Source organism: Mizuhopecten yessoensis, unplaced genomic scaffold, assembly GCF_002113885.1.
Source record: "Mizuhopecten yessoensis strain PY_sf001 unplaced genomic scaffold, ASM211388v2 scaffold10403, whole genome shotgun sequence".
Lineage (NCBI taxonomy): Eukaryota > Metazoa > Mollusca > Bivalvia > Pectinida > Pectinidae > Mizuhopecten > Mizuhopecten yessoensis.
Window position 1 is genome coordinate 266214 of NW_018408529.1, and position 22951 is coordinate 289164.

General features: G+C 35.4%; 1 protein-coding gene across 1 annotated transcript; it reads left to right on the forward strand.

Moving 5' to 3' along the window:
* Positions 1-3797: 3797 nt before the first annotated feature.
* Positions 3798-10862, forward strand: LOC110460465 (membrane progestin receptor beta-like). Its single transcript, XM_021513396.1, has 2 exons — positions 3798-3876; positions 9418-10862. The coding sequence occupies exon 2, from the start codon at positions 9505-9507 to the stop codon at positions 10489-10491; it is 987 nt and encodes a 328-aa protein (XP_021369071.1). The 5' UTR covers positions 3798-3876; positions 9418-9504; the 3' UTR covers positions 10492-10862.
* The last annotated feature ends 12089 nt before the right edge of the window (positions 10863-22951 follow it).

A 22951-nucleotide genomic window follows, 5' to 3' on the forward strand; every position in this document is an offset into this window, starting at 1 on the left:
TTGAAGTATGGGTATTTCGGGATATAGCAAGTTTATGATCCCCCTCGTCCAGGACTATTTCCCTCAACTTCGCCTCGGGAAATAGTCCTGGCCCGGGAAATAGTCCTGGCCTCGGGGGATCATAAACTTGCCATATCCCTCACACCCATACTTTAACTGTTAAATAACTTCATGTAACAATGCTTTGTGACGTCATATTCTATTGTGACGTCATATTTTATTGAGACGTCATATTTCGTGGCAATTACTTCCCCGATCGAAAATAGGAAGTTTGTGTTCCGATGAAAAACGTACGGTTTTATAGAAATAAAATGAATGTTGTTGGAGAAAATGGTCCATAAACTTGTGATGTTTAATTATCATGATTATCTTAATCTCTGTACGTAATTTCAAATTTGTAAACTGTAGTATATACGTCTCTGCTCGAGTTATATAAACATGATAACTAACCATCACTCGTTTGGGAATTACGTCGGAGCAAAAATTTAGTTTTGCGCCAAATACGGCTTACGGCAGAGTAAAATGCTCCCATGATGGAAGAACGTGGGAGGTATTTTTGCGCTTTCTTGTATAAATACTGAAAACTTACCATTGTAACTCAGTCTTAGCTGCTATATGAATATTTAAATTTGTAGATTGAATTGGTTTTGACTAAATACTCATATATATATATATACGGACATCAGTTTTCATACAGCTTTGCGGAGATTTGAATGCAATAACTATTTACATGTCATTACATTACTTTTACACAACACATGTCTTGGCCAATGACCCATCAACAAAACAACATTGAATAGTCTGAACTAACCACAAGTTTTAGCGATATTTTTAGCAAAATATACAGTTGGTATGTATGCTGATACGGATTACGACCCTGTATGATACGGATTACGTTCATTTACAAACTGGTATGACACTGATTACGGTCAAATAATCATATTTTAACTAAATGAAAATCAATATCTTAACAAATTTTAGGATATTTTCTCGGTCACACAGCATCACATAGGAACAAATAGAATGTTTAAAATTGACTTTCTTAATTTTTTGATTTTTTCTTCTGGGTACCACACTCATTACAAACTTGTCCGTCATTCGGGGTAGATGTGTATCAGTTATATAGACCGAATATGTTCGTAATTATGAAATCTAGACAGGTACTATTGGAATAAAATAATTATCAGACAATTATATAAACTTACACTCTTATTCATATCACATATATTTCATTCACCACACACTGCAGCTCGCACATGCATGGTGTGACTATCAAAAACAAAATCACACGTTTAAACAAACGATGTATGTTTCTAATGAAAACATTTATTCTGTCTCGGAATCACTTAAGTTCAGCTCATAAGTTATAATTAATAACTAGAAAATAAAAAAATAAAAATGGTAAGCTACTTATTAAGGGGTAGTAACTCTTATTTCAAGGGAGGGAATTCGAAATGCTCGGTGATGCGACCTCACAACTTTTACCAACTTGAACTGTAGGCCAAAGGCTAACTAATACCCCCGGCTCCTATATGAACCAGAACTGTAAGCTAAATGCTAAGTAAGGTAAAGCAATCCATAGTCTCCCACCAGTAATGATTTATTTATTCACTGAGCTGTACACTTATTTAAGTATATAGGTAACTGACATACTTTCTGTACTCCCTCCCAATTGCAAAACATACTTGCAAACTAAATCTTGTTAACCCAGATCAACCAGTTTTGCTGAAATCGACATAGTAAGGAAGAGTTGTCACGACAAAGATTTCAACCAAAGGGCCATAACTCTTTAAAAAGGGGTCGAAATGGAAAAAATAACATACCCTGATGCACGAAATCAGGGGGTAATGACCATATCTGTAAACTTTCATTGAAATCGGACCAGTAGTTTAGGAGACAGACAAAGTTTTTTTCCCAACAATGGACCATAACTCCTTTTAAAAGTGTTCGAATGAAAAAATAATACCTGGATGCACAGTAGCAGGTGATAGTTATCATATCTGATAAATTTCGTTAAATTTGGTCCTGCAGTTTTTGAGGAGTTTTCCGGACAAGGATTTTTCAACAACGGTCCATAACTTTGTAAATAAAGGTCAGAATGAAATAAGAATACCTGGATGCACAACTTCAGGTGGTAGCTATCGATCCATATTTTAGAAGGAGTTGTCCGGAGAAAAAGTTTCAGGATTTGTTAAACAAAGGGCCATAACTTCGTCAAAAAGGGTCAGTATAACAAAAATGGTACCTGAATGTTTCAATGAAACTGGTCCATCACTTTAGAAGATGATGTCTGAACAAACTTTTTCAGATTCCAGTATAACCCCCTAACATCGTTGCGGGGGTATAATAACATGTCTAACTTACTTACTCAAGTGATAAAACAATTACATGACTGACATGTTGAGGGTATATAAAAGAGTAACATAAATTCATTTTCGAAGTTACTTTGTCTCTCAGAGCTATTAATTTCTTTACATTGGCATGGCTTTTCCAAATAAGGGGAGGGGACCAGTGCTTGTTATGGCTCAACATTATCCAAACTATAAGTGTGCTGGTCAACGTGTAACACCACCACAACTATTGTGCCAGTTTTTTTTTACATAATGACAAGATACATAACTCACCTGAAGAGACGGAGATATAAAATAGTGATAAAAAACTCTCGCGTGATAATCGATTTAATACAACGTAATCCGTATCAACATAGAACGTAATCCGTATCAACTAAAATTGAGCATGTTCTGTATCCGTATCACCAGTATCAAATTGCAGTTTATGCACAAATGTAATGTATATTTAATAATAATAGTTACTGGTACGGAGAGGACTGATACGGGTTTTGGGGTGTGATACGGCGGGGGCTTTTTCAATATTTCAAAAGAAAAATATATCATAAGACAGTGTAGCTTTTATTAGTAAGTATGTACTAAACAGAATAAAGCATGTCTTTTTCCATATCACACGCGGTATTGTCTCGGGTTGATACTGGGTGTGATATGGAAAAGGTCCTGTATTATTCTTTATTACATACTTACTGATAAATACGGGTTTTTTGTATATGCGATACGACACAATTTCTCTACCCCATATCAGCCCCCGCCGTATCACCCCCCAAACCCCGTAGCAGCCCCCGCCGTATCACACCCCAAAACCCGTATCTGCCCGCAAAACCCGTAAATATGTAATAAACAGAATAAAACACGCCTTTTTCAATATCACACCCATTATCAACCCTCGACCAATATCATTCCTCGGGCCCTCGGGCTCATATTGCAGTCTCGGGTTGATACTGGGTGTGATACGGAAAAAGGCGTGTTTTATTCTCTATCTATCTATTTATTAGTAAGTACAAATGTATGTAATAAACAGAATAGAACATGCCTTTTCCCATATCACACCCAGTATCAAACCTCGACCAATATCATTCCTCGGGCCCTCAGGCTCATATTGCAGTCTCGGGTTGATACTGGGTGTGATATGGAAAAGGCATGTATTATTCTCTATGTATCCCCCGAATTCTCATTAATTAGAAAAATTATGGGTTTGTGATCTATTTTAGATTACTCTCACCTTTTTAACAAAATTATTATCCCCGTGATTTCGTTGTTGTTGCTGATTCCTTTTTCTTCTTTTTAAAAGTGGGGAATATTGAACAAGATCCAGATTTACGAACATCTGTCCCGAAAGGATGGGACGTTGTGGCTAGACAAATATTATCGCGCCTTTGCTACGAGGAGTACTCTCCCATTTTCCGTAATTCTGTGTACGGGTGTGGTTTTAAAGTTATAGGCCAACACTGCGTTTCCTGGTGAAGTGACACATTCCGTTCGCACTTGGAAGGAATACGGCTGAGGGCCTAATGGTAGTTAAACAACGGTAAGCAAAACATTAACTTATCGACTAACAAAGAAATTATGAGATATTCGTGTATGATAAAGATATTCGTGTTTATCATGCAATAAAAGCGCACCATCAGTTCTTAATTGTCACCCAGAGGCAGTGCCGCCGAGGTCGAGGATACATGAGCTACTAGGCCTGATCTCCTTTTGTTTTGACAAGGTTATCGTGGTTACCTACTAAGATCTGAACCTTGAAACTTCCTGACGCAAATAACATACAAATTCTGTAAACAATGCAGCATTTACATTCATGATTTATTCTTAACTTTTCCGCAGGTCACAATAAAAATAGTAGATCTATACAAAATTAAAGCCGGGTCAATGGCAACACTGACGTGCAGGTGTGACAGGTTTTAATTGTACATAGGATTAAGGTCGCCTTCTCGCTTCGAGCTAGACGAAAATTTCCCTTTAGCTCAGTGGTAGAGCGTCCGACTAGGAACCTGAAGATCGAGGGTTTGATCCCCGGTGGAAGCACACTATTCTCTTTCCTACACAGGCACATCAATATATATATATAATGAGATCATATTAATGTGTGTTTATTATATCGTTCCAATGGAAAAAGGGTCACCTTCAACAGGCTCAAGGTTTTATCATGTGAGAGAGCATAGCTAGCAGTCATAGGAAAAGGATATAGATACATGGAATAGGAGAATAATGACGCCAATTGGTTGAATATATATCATCCAATCACTACTCATCTCACAACTCAATCACTTATTTATTGCATTACCAAACCCAAATGATTTTTTTTAAATGTCTTATGGAAAAGCAAAGTTGACAAAACCGAAAGAGACATTGTTATTAGAGACTATATTGATGGTGAATTGAAAATGATGCCTGTAATGTCTTTCATAGAATCCTTAAAATTAACATGGATAAGGCCATTAAGGAGACTATTTACAACATCAGGTAAATGGTATGAGATTTTAAAAACTTATATTGATTTAAATATATTAGCAAACTGAGGGACGGAATACACTGTTTAATGTGAAATGATGAGTAATTTTTTTTTTGGAAAGACGAGTTTAATGCATGGAAAAAGTTAGTAATAGTAAGAGATAATCAATGCAAGGGAGATAATTTCTTTTCCAAAATGCCTTTCTGGTATAATACATGGTTTAAAATAAATAATAAGAGTATTTTTTTATAGAAAGTGGTTTAGTAAAGGTGTAGTAATAGTGAATGACCTACTTAAGGATAATAGTACAAACTTGTTTATATACTTTTACAAGAAGTTCAACAATTTTTTAAAATTGAAACAAATTTTCTTCAGTACCAAGGTCTGCTATCTACAATTAAAAGACATCTCTCTCAACAACATGAAATAAAATGTATAAGTTATCCTTACATACCTAGTAATATACAAATATTTCTAAGAAATAGGAAAGGGACAAAAGACTTTTATAGTTTGCTTTGTAAAAATGATACACTAGATTATAATGATAATACATGGAGAAATATCTACAAAATACCAATTTAAGTAACCAAAAACACAAAACTACAATGGTTTCAGTATAGAGTTAATCAACACATCTTAATCACAAACTCATATCTGTACAGGGCTGGAATAGCAGATATAATCTTCATTGTTATTTTTGTAATTCAGACATTGAAACAATAGAGGCATGCATTATGGGAGTGCAATCAAGTTCAGAATTTACTAACAAACTTTGAGATTTTATTAGATGCTTTGTTTATTCCTTTTGCCTTTAATAAGGAAACATTTATCTCTGATATATACGATCAAACCAGAACTCATTACATGGTAGATAACCAAATTGTTCTTATTATAAAATATTATATTTACAAAGCAAGATGCCTAGAAAAAGCTCTATCAGTAAATAGCCTTATAAACTTTATAAAAGAGACTTGTGCGATACAGAAATATATTGTGAATGGCAAAGATGAAAAACATAGACATAACTTCCTAAAAGACTGGGAAAAGTGGCAATACCTTCTTAATATCCCATAAAACCCTCAATTTCATGAGTAACATGTAGAAAACCAATTAAGGGGTAACAGTTATAGATAGGAATACTCTAAGTATATTGAGCTGATATGATAAAAACGATTACTGTACGATCGACAGGTTAATGGGATAAACTGTTCTTCTGTAACCAATCTCCATCCTCTCCCCCCCTCCCCCCTCCCCCCTCTCTCTCTCTCTCTCTCCAACCTAAGAACCTTGGATACTTTACTATTCCTGAAGACTGTATCTCATTTTCTCCTGCACATAGTTGTATGAATCATAAGATTTGAAATAGAAATGGCTGAGGATATTTCTTTAATTGACTGTATCAAAGGTCCCTTTCTTTTCCTTTCCGTCTTCTTTCTATAATACATCTGAACATCAGAATACATTTAAAAAAATTAAGAATTTATTTCAAAAGAAAGTATGAAAGGTGCGAGAGAGATGATATGATATGCTTTAGCAAATTAACACTCACATGTGAATAAAATTGGTATGTTTGCTTATTATGATGATGATGACAACGATATGATAACTACTTTGTATCATGATGAATAATGATATTATTATTATACAATGAAGATGATATCAGTTAGAGGTTGATGATGGCATGAGTCTGATAATGATGAAATCAGTGTGATTATGACGATGATGATGATGATGATGATTTTAGTGTTATGTTGATGGAATTGGTGAGAGTATGATGAGGATAACTATGAAGAAGATTATGTCAATGTCATGATGAAAATGTCTGGGTAATGATGAGGATGGATTAAATGTTATATGATGATGATGACAAGTGTGATTACGATCAATATCATTGTGAGAATGAGGATGATTTTAGTTGTGATGATGATAATAATAATAATAATAATGAAAAAGTTTATGTCAATTGGATGATGGTTTTGTGTCATGATGGATTTATCAGTGTGATGATGATGATGATGATGATGATGATGATGATGATGATTTTAGTGTTTAATGTCATGATGATGATGATTATTCCTGTGTTTAATGTCATGATGATGATGATGATGATTTCAGTGTTTAATGTCATAATGATGATGATTTCAGTGTTTAATGATGATGATGATGATGATGATGATGATGATGATGATTTCAGTGTTTAATGATGATGATGATGATGATGATGATGATGATGATTTCAGTGTTTAATGTCATGACGATGAAATCAGTATGATGATGTCTGGATGATAACGAAAATATTGGGGTGATGATGATGATGATAATACAACATTATAAAATGTAAGGGAGTATGAAAAGTATGAGGATGGGGGAGAGGATAGGAGTTGGCATGGGTTGCAAAAGGGGGAGTAGGGGTGCAAAAGGGATTGTACTGACCAAATACAGTATGAGAAAGCAAGTGGTCAGGCCATTCCCCACTGTTGACATGACTTACTGGACTGGTCACCAGGGGTGGAGTTGAAACATAGATAGAAGAGAAATGAGGCCAGTACCCCCAAGGACAAGAGTTATCCAGGCATGCATAACAACCAGCTCTAAAAGGGGTGGAGGAGGAGGAGGAGTGATTTTCAATACAATGTTGACAGTATAGATCTCCACTATACTTTTACTACCCAAAAAATACATTTGATGAAAAATTCATGACTTAGATTACTTTTTACCTACTATGTCAGTCCCATGCCGATACTCCCATCAAAAACACAATAATACAGATGAACCTTGTGGTAAGTTTTTCCAAAAAAGAAAATGGACAGTCACACCAGCTCCTACACTGGTTGGATCTTTTTCTAATTCATTACACAGAGTTTACTTCTAGCTCTGTGTACATGGTGAAGTTACATGTATGACAGAGTTCACTTGCACATCTGCTGACTCAGAGACAGCTTAGGGTGAAGGTGAAAATATGGGATATTGGGGATGGAAAAATTAACTGACACAATAACAATGATACGCTCCGTAACTTTTTTAAATTCCTGGATAATAATCTGATCGACCACTAATTGACATTCAATGACATATTTCAATAGGTGGCTGTATTGGAGGCTATCAAAGTTGTTTAAATACTTGAACATTGACTCAACGTCATGGGTTTCAAATCAGTTTCAAGCTAACTGCTTTATAAATACAGCACTATATAAAAATCATCAAAAGGTCTAGAGCAGTCCCTGCATTGCTGGGTATTGATCATATTGGATATCTATAAGGGGTATTGAAATGCCTCAAAGGAACAAAAAAACAACCCCACAGACGTCCTCCAATTCAAAAATAACAAGAGTATGTTCTATGTGTTAACTCCCTGTTACAGATGACAGCATAAGATTCTTAGTAATATTATTTGATCAAAACTATTTACAAATTTCTGTCACCGGGAAATAGTTCCCGGAATGGTGAAATGGCAAAAGGTAAACTTGTTTAATTTCCAGGGGAAGTAATCTCTCAGGGTTAGAGAGTTACAATCAGGATATTTCAATTATTAGACAACTACTCTCCAAAAATTGTTGGCAAGATTTCAAGATTTCAAGATTATTATTTGTATACAGCGGAATAAGGAAATAATGGAGGGACAGATGATAAGGGAACCAGACAGTGAAATTTTACTGTTTTAATATTCAATTGACTACCTTTGATGTATCAAACAAAACACAATCAATCCACTTGACAAGCACTTGACATTGACTCACGCCAAAACATATATGAAGCTAGACAATAGATCCAGGTCATTTTGCGCTAAATCGATTTTGACCAAGGTTGGTTTGCCCTTATAGAAATATACATTTTATGTTATAAATATCAATTTAAATGTGTTCAATGTGTTGCCGGAAGAATTTCAGGGAATGCTGGAGACCTGGTCTATCATATGTACAAGTCCAATATTTGTACTGACAAAAAAATGACTTCAAAGGCCTAAAAGAAGTTTCGTCCAACCAAGCACAAATTGACCCAGGACGAGTAGGATTTAGGGCAAAACAACCCGACACCCTGACAATTATCTAACTGTATCAGGAAACCAAGTTTAAGAGACATTTGTAAAACGCAGGTATACTATCAGACACAAGGAAAGTGTATACCACACAAATACTCTACTTGAAATATTGGAACATGTGTATCACTCATGTATATATGTATACTAGCAGACATGTATTGGGAACATGTGTATAACACAGGTATACTAGCAGACATGTATGAGGAACATGTGTAGCATTAAAGTACACACTACCAGACACATTTTTGTACAATTCCAATCATCCTTAAACCTCTAGTGCATGTATATATATATCACCTGGCTTTAGTGAGCACACCTTGTCACTTGTCAAGGTTAAGTGGAGAACACATGATGATACTGATATTGAACTTAGTGTTTGAGGTGTAAAGGGCATACAGTATTGTGTAATAGATTAAATAGAGATTATGTATACACAGTCACACAGCGATTACATATACCTGGTAGGACACACACGTTTTGTGGCCATAGCTTGAAGTACTGATTTAACACATCACTGGTCTCAGTTAGATCTGACTAACAAACACTGATCAAACTGTTCTTATTTTATTCCACAGGAGGAGGCCTTACTACAAAGATCTGTCACTACTGGAGAAGGTCTTACTACAAAGATCTGTCACTACTGGAGAAGGTCTTATCTACGGATGATGCTGTCTTCCTTAGCTCCAACCACCACCAAGAAGGGTGTACCGTTAGTGTTCCACGAACCACATGTGGAGACGGGATTCCGTACGCCCCACCAGCCATGGAGCTACTATGTCTACAGCCTCTTTCAGAAACACAACGAATGTATGAATTGTTGGACACACCTGGTAGGTCTGTGTTTGGCTCTGAGCAGGGCAGTTGACTTTGCACACAATCACCGCATGCTGGGAGACCCCCACATGTGGCCCCTGACGGCTGGCCTGATCACCATGGTACTGATGTACCTGTGTAGTACGACTGCTCACTGCTTCTCCAACAGGTCGGAACTCGTGCACTACACAGCCTTTATGATAGACTATGCGGGTATCGGACTGTTCGGAGTCGGCAGTGTCATCCTCCACCACCATTACTGCCATGACGACGCCTGGGTGAACTCGTGGCTCCAGACCAACGCCGTCCTGGTGGGGATGATTCTCGGGGTGATAGTCTGCTTCTGTTGCAGTGTGTCCAAAGTTATATACAAGCGGCCTTATCCAATTGCCAGGAAAATTTGGCAGGTGTCCTCAGTGGTGGCTATTTACACTTGGTTAAGTCTTCCCATTCTGCTGCGGCTGTATCAGTATGCGGCCATAGGTGTGTGGCACTCCAGTCTCGATCACCACATACAACAGATGATCTGGTTCGCTGTGGCGGGATTCTTCTTCGGCTCTGACATTCCTCAACGCTTCTTTCCAGGGAAGTTTGACTTTGTCGGCCACAGTCATCAGATATTTCATCTTTGTATCATCATGGTGACCGAAAAACAGCTGGACGGCATCACCCATGAACTGGAACGGCTCAGCCCCAAGTTTGCCAACATGGCGCTGCCCACCTTTTGGAACAGTATAGGTGCAGTGTTTCTAGTCATCATGTTTAATGGCATTGTCGTATATCTATTCCATTTATATGTGAAAGAAAAATTAGTCAAAGGGGAAAAAGTGGAATAAGGTAATCTGGGTATAGGCAATGCATTGTGTGTGGTTGAAGGTAAAAAAGTGTGACTACCTCCCCAACTGGTAGACTTGGGATATAAATGTCGGGCACATTTCATATCCCAAGTTTACAACTGAGCTATCAGAATTAGGTTAAATGTCTTTTCAATGAAAAGCAATGTCTTAGAAGGTATGATGTTGTTTAACAGAACAAAAATAAGTAGTAGTAATACTCTAATGGAAAGTTGCCAAATACAAGTAGTACATATAGCATACAAATGATTGTGTCCTAAAATGTCACTAGCACCTCTCAGCTAGCACAGTTATACATCACTTTAATATGAAAGCATTGTATAATTTACAAAGAAACAGATTTAATTTAGTTGTGTCTTCATATTTTTTTTAATATTTTTTTTTGTGTGTGAAGCATACCTTATTCAATAGAATACTAAATGTTATATATAAAAGGATACATAAAGAATACATTGCCAAATACCCTTCTTACAAGGACACCTGCCCATAAGGAACCCCTTTATCTAAAACCTTGAAATATGCTTGTCTCGCTCTAGGGTCATAACCATTGTATGACGTCACGTCAACAAGGCAATAGTGTCACGCCAATGATGCATTTAGTCCTTAATGTCAGCATCGCATTACGTGACACCATCAGTGCAGGGTAAAAGAAAAAAAATCATTAACCCCATAGGGATGGGATGAGGATCTCAACCCTTGGGGAAACAAGCCCCGTGCTACTTAAGAATTTCCCCCCCTTGGGTTGAGATCCCCCCACATCTCAACCTTACAGCAGAGAAAAACTCTATTACTGTATTTAACCAACAATAAGTCCATGTCTGGTAATAAGCCCAGACATGTTTATTGCAGTTCAGTAAAAAAAAAAAAGCCAACAAATGCTATTTCATTGTCTTGTAGTAAGCCAAACTTACTATTTTGAATGAGATACTATATGTTGACCCCCCTGCGCTTTTTGAAGGATAAATACGGTAATCTAATGTGTGTGAGGACAGACTAACCCGTCTGTCCTCGCGTACATTAGGCTGTATACATGTTACACTCACTTAGTGGTCTTATGTTTTAATAACAAATAAACTTGTTTGCCTTGAGATATTAACCTGATCTGTCACCTGTTCAGGTGTAAAAATTTAATCATTTCCAATAGTTTTTAGTAAGTTCCTAGAATTCCACCAGATTTGTTACAGATCGTTCAGATATAATTCTACAGAGAGGGTGATTGTGCTGTCCGGTACAAGTTTTAAGATTTTCATTGAAAAGTTTTAACTGTGAAAGACACAAGATACTTTCATTATGTTAAAAACATCCATAGTGTTACTACAGATTTCTGACATATCTTTCTATATTTTATGCCATTTCATACAATTTTTAGGACATATATTTGAGGTGAATGAGACTCTATCGAAGTCGATGTATGTGCGAAGGCTATATTTGGTTTCAGACTTATGGTATATGTGGAGTTCCACCAGTCACCAACAGGTATAGCCTTTTAATCCTGGTTTTTCTCTATAGTATAAAATAGTACTGATTGGATATTACTGTGTGTTACTGACCACTATGTGTGTATGAATTAGGGTTGTCAAGGGTCAACCGACTAGCCGGTTATACTTGATCAGAAGACCAAGAACTAGTTTCAAAATGTAATAATCAAATTTAAAAAAAACATTTAACACCCTATAGGTAGTAGTCACGTGACTACCTGGCTTAGATCTACCTACCTTGCTTTGATAAACAGATAGTATAACAAAAATGGTCCAAACGATAATATTGTTTAGTGCATGATTGAAAAACAATAACGTGCCATTCAAATTAGATGTTAGTGATAGAAAAATAGTGATAAAAGAAATGGTATAAAAATATGCTGTACTTGATATTTATTGTTTATACTTTATTTTTTTTACAACAATTATGAAACAAGTTATTTCAAGTTCTATAAATCACTCAGTCTTGTTGGCCCGGATGTTAGCGCACAATGGGTCGTAATGTGGGAGGAAACCGGAGTACCCGGAGAAAACCCTCATGATCGGGCAGGTGATCCTTGACCCCATATACCTTTTCACGTCCGATCGGGAAATCAAACCTGGCAGCCTTGGTGAAAAGCAAGTGTGCTATCCACTAACTGCGCCACCCGGCGGTCAGGTGGTCAATTATATATTGTTGAAATATTGCTTGATTATCAAATCGTATGTGTAAAAAAAATGTGTAAAAATTCATGACAAAATTTAATATTACGTATATTTAACAGAAGGCTTCAAAAACAATCAACTTCAATTTTACACCTGTGCAATTTTAAGCATTTAATGTGCAAATTTTGTCAGTGTGATATTTTGTTTGCACAAATGGAGATGCTCCTATGTTTTTGTTATTTTTTTCATAGCTTTACTTTTCTATGCTTTTATTTGGGAGTAAATGACCAGGATCTGGTATACCAATTTCGTATTCACCGTAATTAGCCCTCCTCCCCTCTTCCTTTTTCGGTAGGAATTGGAATTACATAAACCCCTTCCTGATCTGACCAGGCCCAGTCAATGATTAATAGGTACTTACGCTTTAAAGTCGACTTTATATTGGGTGATCATGTCTCGAATTCCTGTTCAGCGTGAAGTAAAAGAAAAGTTTTAATATCCTAATAAACACCCCCTTTAAGTCAAATTTTTAAGACCCTAGGGGGCTAATTACGGCGGATATGGTATATATTTTTTTCGTATTGATGCTCATTTTTTTGTTAATTTGCACAGCTTCACTTTACTTTTCTGGAACTTGTTGATCAGGAGCTGGTCAGCTAGGGAGATGTAGACATCTTCAGATTTTTATTAACTAACTGACAAGCTGTAGTCAAAAATTTGTTAATTTCAGTACCGGTAGTTAAACAGATTTTATAAAATCAGAAAAGCACACATTACATTATCTTTGAGAAAAAATATAGTGTTTAGAGTGTATGTTTTAGTGTTTTTTCCCGTACATGTATTATTTAATTAAATATCCCTATTTGAAGTAATCGTGTGGAGCGTTCATCAAAATGTTATACATCTGTATGAGCATAATAGCTTTAGTGCAGAATTTTATTATTATGTTGCTACAAATCTATTCATTTTGTAGATATCTATTTATATGATATACATATTATTTGATAATATCTACAACAATTTTTGTTGTGGACATTTTCGTGATATCTGTGTTATACATATGCTATCGGAATCTTGTGTTAATTTACCTTATTTTTAGCTATAATTTACTTTGTTTTTATTGTTGCATCATGAAAAAGTTTATATATATTTAAAATGTATGATATGTTTTGTTTTTTTGAAGAATCAAAATGTTATAATTCATTTTGATTTCTTTGTTGACCTTTTGTTTTATTGTTGTCCACTGTTTTTTGGGACCAGGCAATTTTTTTTTATTTTTTTTTTCTTTAAAATTTTGCAATCTTTAATTTTTGGTTGGTGATTCAAAGGGGGAGAACTGAAATCTGAAATTTTCCCAAAAGAAGAGCCAATGTACGGTGCTCTATTTCAAACAAATGAACAGGTATACATTATTGATTTTATTTGTTTGCTTGATATTCATGACAATTAACAGTTACAAAATAAAAAAAAATAAAAAAATATAGGGCATTTGATATAGGGCCCTATCTAGGTAGCATAAGCCACTCTAAAGCGCTTTACAGTACATAGATATACAATTATGTGTTGGTTGCCAAGACCCAATGAGATACATATTAACGACACAACGTACAAATAATTTACTAACACATGCCACAAGGTAAACTGGACCATGTACAGTCCTTAATTTTGTTTTGTTTCAATTTTATAAATATATGTGATTATGAAATCCAGGGCCCATATTCCTGTAACGCTCAAACATGGATTCTGTGCTCAAACCAACTTCCTTGTAACTTGCTTAGATCATGCAACACAGCCAAAAGATCAAGTGTAAATATCAAAAGCAGTATTCAGCTATAAGTCTCTCTAAAATTCTTCCAAATCATTGAAAAAATGTTGGGTTTGTTTTTACAACTTTTTCATCAGAGCAAAACATTGGGCTTGAGCACAGAATATGAGTTTGAGCACGAGAAAAGTTTCAGGATAACAGACCCAGCTCTCTTGTTTTGTTTTGTTTGGATGGTATGTATTTTCGTTCTGATTGATATTTTTCTTATTTCTGATAAAATTAAATACAGATTAATGTTTTAGTGCTTCACCCCTAGTGATTTTTGGTTGCATCACTAAGTTGTTTTATCTGATACACTATAACATATCCTGTGTCCTTTTCTTTTATAATAGAAAAAATGAAAATAGCATTAAGGTACATCACTAAACTTACATATTTTGCAAGAATCTGCTCACATTAATGTAATTCTATTTTAAGGAGCTTTTTGGATATATTGATTATTTGTAAAAATGATAGTTGTGATTTTCTGTTTGGTCTCATGCTTGTATCTCTTCAAACTTTTTGTTTGTTATTAGTTAATTGTGGGATATTCTATTACTGTTGATCACCCCCAAAACGTTCTGCCCATTTGTCTGTAAACATCTTATTGTATCTCTATGTATACTGTTGATCAGACTTAATGTCTCTATGTATACTGTTGATAAGACTTAGTGTCTCTATGTATACTGTTGAGCAGACCTAGTGTCTCTATGTATACTGTTGATCTGACTTAATGTCTCTATGTATACTGTTGATCAGACTTAATGTCTCTCTGTATACTGTTGATCAGACTTAGTGTCTCTATGTATACTGTTGATCCGACCTAGTGTCTCTATGTATACTGTTGATCCGACCTAGTGTCTCTATGTATACTGTTGATCAGCCTTAATGTCTCTATGTATACTGTTGATAAGACTTAGTGTCTCTATGTATACTGTTGATCAGTCTTAGTGTCTCTATGTATGCTGTTGATCTGACTTAGTGTCTCTATGTATAGTGTTGATCAGACTTAGTGTCTCTATGTATACTGTTGATCCGACCTAGTGTCTCTATGTATACTGTTGATCTGACTTAGCGTCTCTATGTATACTGTTGATCAGACCTAGTGTCTCTATGTATACTGTTGATCCGACCTAGTGTCTCTATGTATACTGTTGAGCAGACCTAGTGTCTCTATGTATACTGTTGAGCAGACCTAGTGTCTCTATGTATACTGTTGATCAGTCTTAGTGTCTCGATGTATACTGTTGATCAGAACAAGTGTCTCTATGTATACTGTTGATCATACCTAGTGTCTCTATGTATACTGTTGAGCAGACCTAGTGTCTCTATGTGTACTGTTGATCTGACTTAGTGTCTCTATGTATAGTGTTGATCAGACTTAGTGTCTCTATGTATACTGTTGATCTGACTTAGCGTCTCTATGTATACTGTTGATCTGACTTAATGTCTCTATGTATACTGTCGATCAGACTTAATGTCTCTATGTATACTATTGATCAGACTTAGTGTCTCTATGTATACTGTTGAGCAGACCTAGTGTCTCTATGTGTACTGTTGATCTGACTTAGTGTCTCGATGTATACTGTTGATCAGAACAAGTGTCTCTATGTATACTGTTGATCAAACTTTATGTCTCTATGTATACTGTTGATCACACTTAGTGTCTCTATGTATACTGTTGATCTGACTTAGTGTCTCTATGTATAGTGTTGATCAGACTAAGTGTCTCTATGTATACTGTTGATCAGACTTAGTGTCTCTATGTATACTGTTGATCAGTCCTAATGTCTCTATGTTTTTACAGTCATAATCCATTTCCATGTGGCACAGTGCAACCCTCCTCATGTCAGTTGAGATACCTACATGTTATTGAAGATATCAGTGTCTTTTCTAGTCGTCATTTATATTTGTTGAATACCAACAAGGTCTGTATCATTTATAGTGCCAGCTTGTGTTGGTTGAGACACAAGCTAGTTCGGTGATGACAGGCAGAGACGCTAACATCAGAACTGACGCTTATGAAGTCATCACGGATTCCCTCTAATATTTTTGGGAGCTAACAAGGTTTGTGATGCTAGCAAAGTCTGTACTTACTTCTTAGATGTTATTTTGTGTAATAATACATAAGACAGTCGTTAGCCTAGTCCAAGGATTGTCCACAGCTTAATGAACCACCTTTCAGTAAGTTAAAATTTCTTCATTTATGGCAAAAGAATATATGAAATCGTTTGTCATTCACATTTTAGTAACTTAAAGCCCAAATCATTGACTATTTGTATGGAACAGAAATTTCGCTGTTACCTGTTTTAGTGAATAGTGTTAACGTTTTTTCATTGAAACTGAATCTGGAAGAATGTTCTGTACTGGAACCTGTTTTTATTTAGTTTTTCTTGGAAATTGTTGATTTAATTTTGTCTTTGATAAGAAATATACCATGACATAGATTTTAGCTCACCTGGCCCGAAGGGCCAAGTGGGCTTATGCCGTGGTGAGGTGTCCGGCATCCATCTGTCCGGCGCCAATATTTTACTTTAAACAACTTCTCCTTAATAACCAAAAAGCCTAGGGTCATGATATTTGGCCAGAAGTAAACTTGGATGAAGGGCTAACAAGTTTGTTCAAATTAATGACCTTCACCTATTTTGAAAGTCACAGGGGTCAAATATGTTAAAAACTTTAAACAACTTCTTCTGAATAACCAAAATGCCCAGGGTGATGATGTTTTACCAGTAGCATCTTGTAGCTATATTTTAGTCCACTTTTAAGATTACAAGTGTGAGATTAATACCAGGTAAGCGAATCAGGCCCATTGGGCCTCTTGTTTTTATTATTTTCAAAGTATCAGCGATGATCAAATCAAACTAAAATAACTTTGCCAAAAGCGGTATTCAACATGTATGCTAACATTTATTTAAATAAGTTGAATATTTGAAATGCATTCTGATATTGAAGTGACTAGACACACTGTTCTCATATTGAAGTTAGTTGACACACTATTCTAATATTGAAGTGAGTTGACACACTGTTCTCATATTGGAGTTGACACACTGTTATCATATTGAAGTGAGTCGAACACTGTTCTCATATTGAAATGAGTTGAAACACTGTTCTCATATTTGAGTGAGTTGACACACTGTTATCATATTGGAGTGAGTTGACATGCTGTTATCATATTAGGTGAGTTGACACGCTGTTCTCATGTTGGAGTTAGTTGACACACTGTTATCATATTGGAGTGAGTTGACACGCTGTTATCATATTAGGTGAGTTGACACGCTGTTATCATATTAGGTGAGTTGACACACTGTTCTCATATTGAAGTGAGGTGACACACTGTTATCTTATTGAAGTGAATTTACACACTGTTCTCATATTAGAGTGAGTTAACACACTGTTTCATATTGGAGTGAATTGACACGCTGTTCTCATATTGAAGTGAGTTGACAAGCTGTTCTCATGTTGGAGTGAGTTGACACACTGTTCTCATATTGGAGTGAGTTTACACACTGTTATCATATTGGAGTGAGTTGATACACTGTTTTCATATTGAAGTGAGGTGACACACTGTTATCATATTGAAGTGAGTTGACACACTATTATCATATTGAAGTGAGTTGACACACTGTTCTCATAATGGAGTGAATTGACACACTGTTCTCATATTAGAGTGAGTTGACACACTGTTCTCATATTGGAGTGAGTTGATACACTGTTATCATATTGAAGTGAGTTGACACTTTTTTCATTTTGAACTGAATTGACACACTGTTCTCATATTAGAGTGAGTTGACACACTGTTATTATATTGAAGTGAATTGACACACTGTTCTCATATTGGAGTGAGTTGACACACTGTTCTCATATTGAAGTGAGTTGATACACTGTTATTATATTGAAGTGAATTTACATACTGTTTTCATTTTGAAGTGAGTTGACACACTGTTATCATATTGAAGTGAATCGACACACTGTTTTCATTTTGAAGTGAGTTGACACACTGTTCTCATATTGAAATGATTTGACACACTGTTCTCACTTTGAAATGAATTGACACACTGTCATATTGGAGTGAGTTGACACACTGTTCTCATATTGGAGAGAGTTGACACACTGTTCTCATATTGGAGAGAGTTGACACACTGTTCTCATATTGGAGAGAGTTGACAGTCTGTCATTATTTTGTAGTGAGTTAACACACTTTTCGTTACACTACAGTTTGTTGACACAATGTCATTTCCTAGAAGTTTATACATTGTCCTCAAGTTGACATATTGTCATAACAATGTAGTTGACACATCGTTTATGTACTACATCATTTCAAACTAAAAGTCCAAGTCTAGCAGCTAGTTTGTGATTGTAAGGACCACTACAGTATAAATACTGATATTGACTTATCTCCCTTTGTGTGTGATGTAACGACCATATTTGTATAAATACTGATATTGACTTATCTCCCTTTGTTGGTGATGTAAGGACCACAACAGTGTAAATACTGATATTGACTTATCTCCCTTTGTTAGTGATGTAAGGACCACAACAGTATTAATACTGATATTGACTTATCTCCCTTTGTAAGTGATGTAAGGACCACAACAGTATAAATACTGGTATTGACTTATCTCCCTTTGTTGGTGATGTAAGGACCACAACAGTATAAATACTGGTATTGTTGACTTATCTCCCTTTGTTGGTGATGTAAGGACCACAACAGTATGAATACTGATATTGACTTATCTCTCTTTGTTAGTGATGTAAGGACCACAACAGTATAAATACTGGTATTGACTTATCTCCCTTTGTTGGTTACTGACATTGACTTATCTCCCTTTGTTGGTGATGTGAGGACCACAACAGTATAAATACTGATATTGACTTATCTCCCTTTGTTGGTGATGTGAGGACCACACCAGTATAAGTACTGATATTAACTTTTCTCACACCTCAGACAGAGATACCCCATGCTAGATTTTTCTTTCTGGTCCGATCTGTCTGGTCCCTTTACTTAAAATTTCTTGGAATTTTTACACTGCGATGTATTCATCCTCACGTTAACTGCTTGAAATTGACAATTTGCAGTATAAATGTTCTGTTTTGTCGTTATATGTATAGTTATGATGTTGTTAGATATTTGATGTTGTAGAAAAAAATATAATCTACACTATGTAATGACGGACTACATTTTTACGCCGAAACATTTAAGTGTAGCTTTAGTAGTGAAGGGGTCATTATCATTTGGGGCCCAAGGCGTGATACTTGTAGTTTTTAGCAAAATTGATTAGTTCTTTTCGAGCAAAAAGGTGCGAGAAAAAAAAATCTATTACCTGTAACTGAGCGAGATCTGGTTATCTCGGTCGAGGGTTAAGATTCTGTAACAAAATCCCAACCGAGGCGTAAGCTCATTTACAGGTAAAATATTTTATTAATCTCCCTTTGTGAGTGATGTATGGACCACTACATTATAAGAACTTATATTAACTTATCTCCCTTTGATTAGAAATGATATGAGTTATCTCCCTTCGTTGGTGATGTAAGGACTACTACACAATATAAATACAGGTGGTGATTGTACAGCTAAACTGTTAGAGGGATCATTTATGTTTTTGTTTGTTTGTTTGTTTGTTTGTTTGTTTTATAAGCTTTGAAGGGATACATGTTGGTATGGGAAGCATCCGGCCCTCCTTACCACACTTTGGTTTCCCCAAGATAACTTGCTGAATATCGTTTAATTTTGATTCTGATGAAACTTGGTCAATATTTATGTTATACGATGACAAGGCTTAGCCGAAAGGTGAGCAAAACCTGCCCATAAATCTGCCAGTTATTATTGGACAATAGATATATCTTTGATTTCAATGAATCAATTATTTACTAAAAAGAAGCAATTTCAATTTATATAACATGGTTGAAATATATACAAAGGGAGACAATTCCCATAAAAACTTTTTGTTTTGAAATTTACATGAATTGTTTTCCCTTCAGCTTAAGTTTGTCAAGCACAGTATGTTTTTTCCTTTCACCAATTTCAATTGAAATAGTTCTCAACTTCAATGAGTAAACAGCACAAATGCTTCTTCTGACATTTCCATATTTTCACACACTTATAATACAATAATGCACCAGAAAGGTTTTCAGTATGCCATATTGGCATTGGACGGGCGTATGTTGTTCCGCCATACGGTACTCTTGTTTGCTTTTGGTTATTTTAGTTTTGCTTAAAATCTTTTCAGAGTTAAACAATATGAGGACCTACGGATCTGTCTTTTTTTCGTCCTCATGCCAGACTGAACCTAGCCTCACATACACTCTTTTTGTCGTAGAAGATGTGATATATTTTCATGCAATGACTGAACAAACATGTAAGGAATGACTTTGTAGTTGATGATTTAAAGAAATGTCCTGATATTTATTGGTGGTAGGTTTTTAGTTAACACAAAACTTAAAATAGCAAATAGCATTATGGTTATTAACAGAAATGTCGATTTTATTAAGTTATAAAAATTGTAGTCAGATATTTACAGATGTATGTAAGCAGAACAGATTTAACCCTTTCACCCCTATGTAACTTTAGTAGACCTTACCATGCATTGATATGGAGGGGTCCATTACGGTCTACAGTGGTGAAAGGATTAACAACATATCTTGTTGATGGACTAATTATGTCTAGGGCCAGTCACAGTCTGACTATTTTAACTCATTTACCCCTGAAGACACATTTGAGCGCTTCCAATTCAAAGATTGGAATAGTACATTACAAAATTTCAGGGGTGAATGAGTCAATGTAACATTAACTCAAATGTTTAAAATTCAGTTATCTGTTTATTTTGTATGTCCGTCGTCCCTGGAAAATTATTTCGAATTGCTATGCATTTAGTTCTAGCACGGAATTAGATTATCTAAGTCCGTGGTTTTAGTCTTAAATTAAGAAATTTAAAACTACGAAATATGATATTGACATCAAGATAAACAGATTTTGATTGACTGGGCCCTCCTAATAGAAATTATGATATATATTCAGTCCTTTAACATGATCAGCTGTTATTGATATTACCACTTTACCGATATGTTTCAAAAGAAAACACGAACAATGTATTCAATTTTGACATGTTGGTGGCACATGGCACGTTTTAGTGCATGAAACACGTGTCACATTTAGTATGGGAAACATAGAAGACACGTGTTTGATATTTAAATGTGTGAGACGTTTGTGATATGTAAATGCAGTATGTGAGATGTGTTCGGTATGTACGTTAAGTGTGTACACGTAAGACAAATGTGTTATGGGAAACACGTGTGTGTGTGACGTATAAAAGCGGAAATATCTCACCACCTGTTTGATGTGTTCTTACACTTACGTGTTTTCGAGTGTTTCCTGAAATAAAGTAATGCACAATTATGATTAAATAAAATTGCATCACTGGAAATTTCTGGTTCATTTTGTTTATTCTTTTATAATTTAATCTTGCTTGTAACAAGCATTTTCATTGGCTTAAAAAATAATGTTATCAGCCCATAACATAAAAAAATGACGTCGACGTTTGTAACGTCGCTTTTGATTGGTCAATACAGCGGCGTAGTAATTTCTAAGACGAAAGAGTCCATCAATGAAATAGGATTTCCACATGGCTTGTGTATAGTAGATTAAATTATAAGGATTTACTTGAATATATTTTTCATGTTATGGAGATATAACACAAAAAACCGGAGAGTACACTCCGGTGTTTTGTGTTATATCTCCATAACATGAAAAATATATTCAAGTTAATCCTTAAGAAATTATTGATCAGCTTATTTGTTTACGTGAGTCTAAAATAGTATTTCAATATATCTTCGATAAGGTCCACCAGTTTGGAAATATGTTTATCAAAGTTTTACTTTCTACACAAACAATGTACGTATTTGAAACGTGTCGCAACGTTTCAAGTCCGACTGTCATAGCTCATAATTGTGTAGCTTGACAAATTAAAGGGACCAGTCGGCCTTGAAAAGTTGCGACGTCTTCAATATGTTGCACGACCAAATCAAAAAGGAAAATAAATTGAAAACAGTAAAGGGCGACTGGACCTTCTGTGGAAGAAGCTTTCCCTTTTTGACGAGAACGATTTGTCCGATAGGATCGGCCATCGAACACAATCACTTGTATTCTCTGTACGGAATATCTCGTCAGATTCTGGATGAGAAATTGACACAAAGGAAGGTTAATCGGGTATTTCCTACACATATATATATAAATGTGTAGTGCTTTGTAAATCATATTACCAAATTTCTAATCCTTATTTCTGAGATTTCTTTTAATTGAAGCACGGAATTAGATTAGATAAGTCCGTGATTGAAGCAAATATCTCAAATATTGAGAAGTAGGTCATATCCGTACTCCTTGACAAAAATGTAAAGTGTTTACTACTCATACGCATACATGACTTAAGCATATAACGATTATTTCTGAAAAATTAAAAAGTGTTGTCAATTTAAATAAAAATTAAAGTTAAAATGAAAAACAAAGATAAACTTATCT

Excerpts from the sequence above, each read along its gene's own strand:
- LOC110460465 (XM_021513396.1), top strand. The coding sequence starts at position 9,505 with ATGATGCTGTCTTCCTTAGCTCCAACCACCACCAAGAAGGGTGTACCG.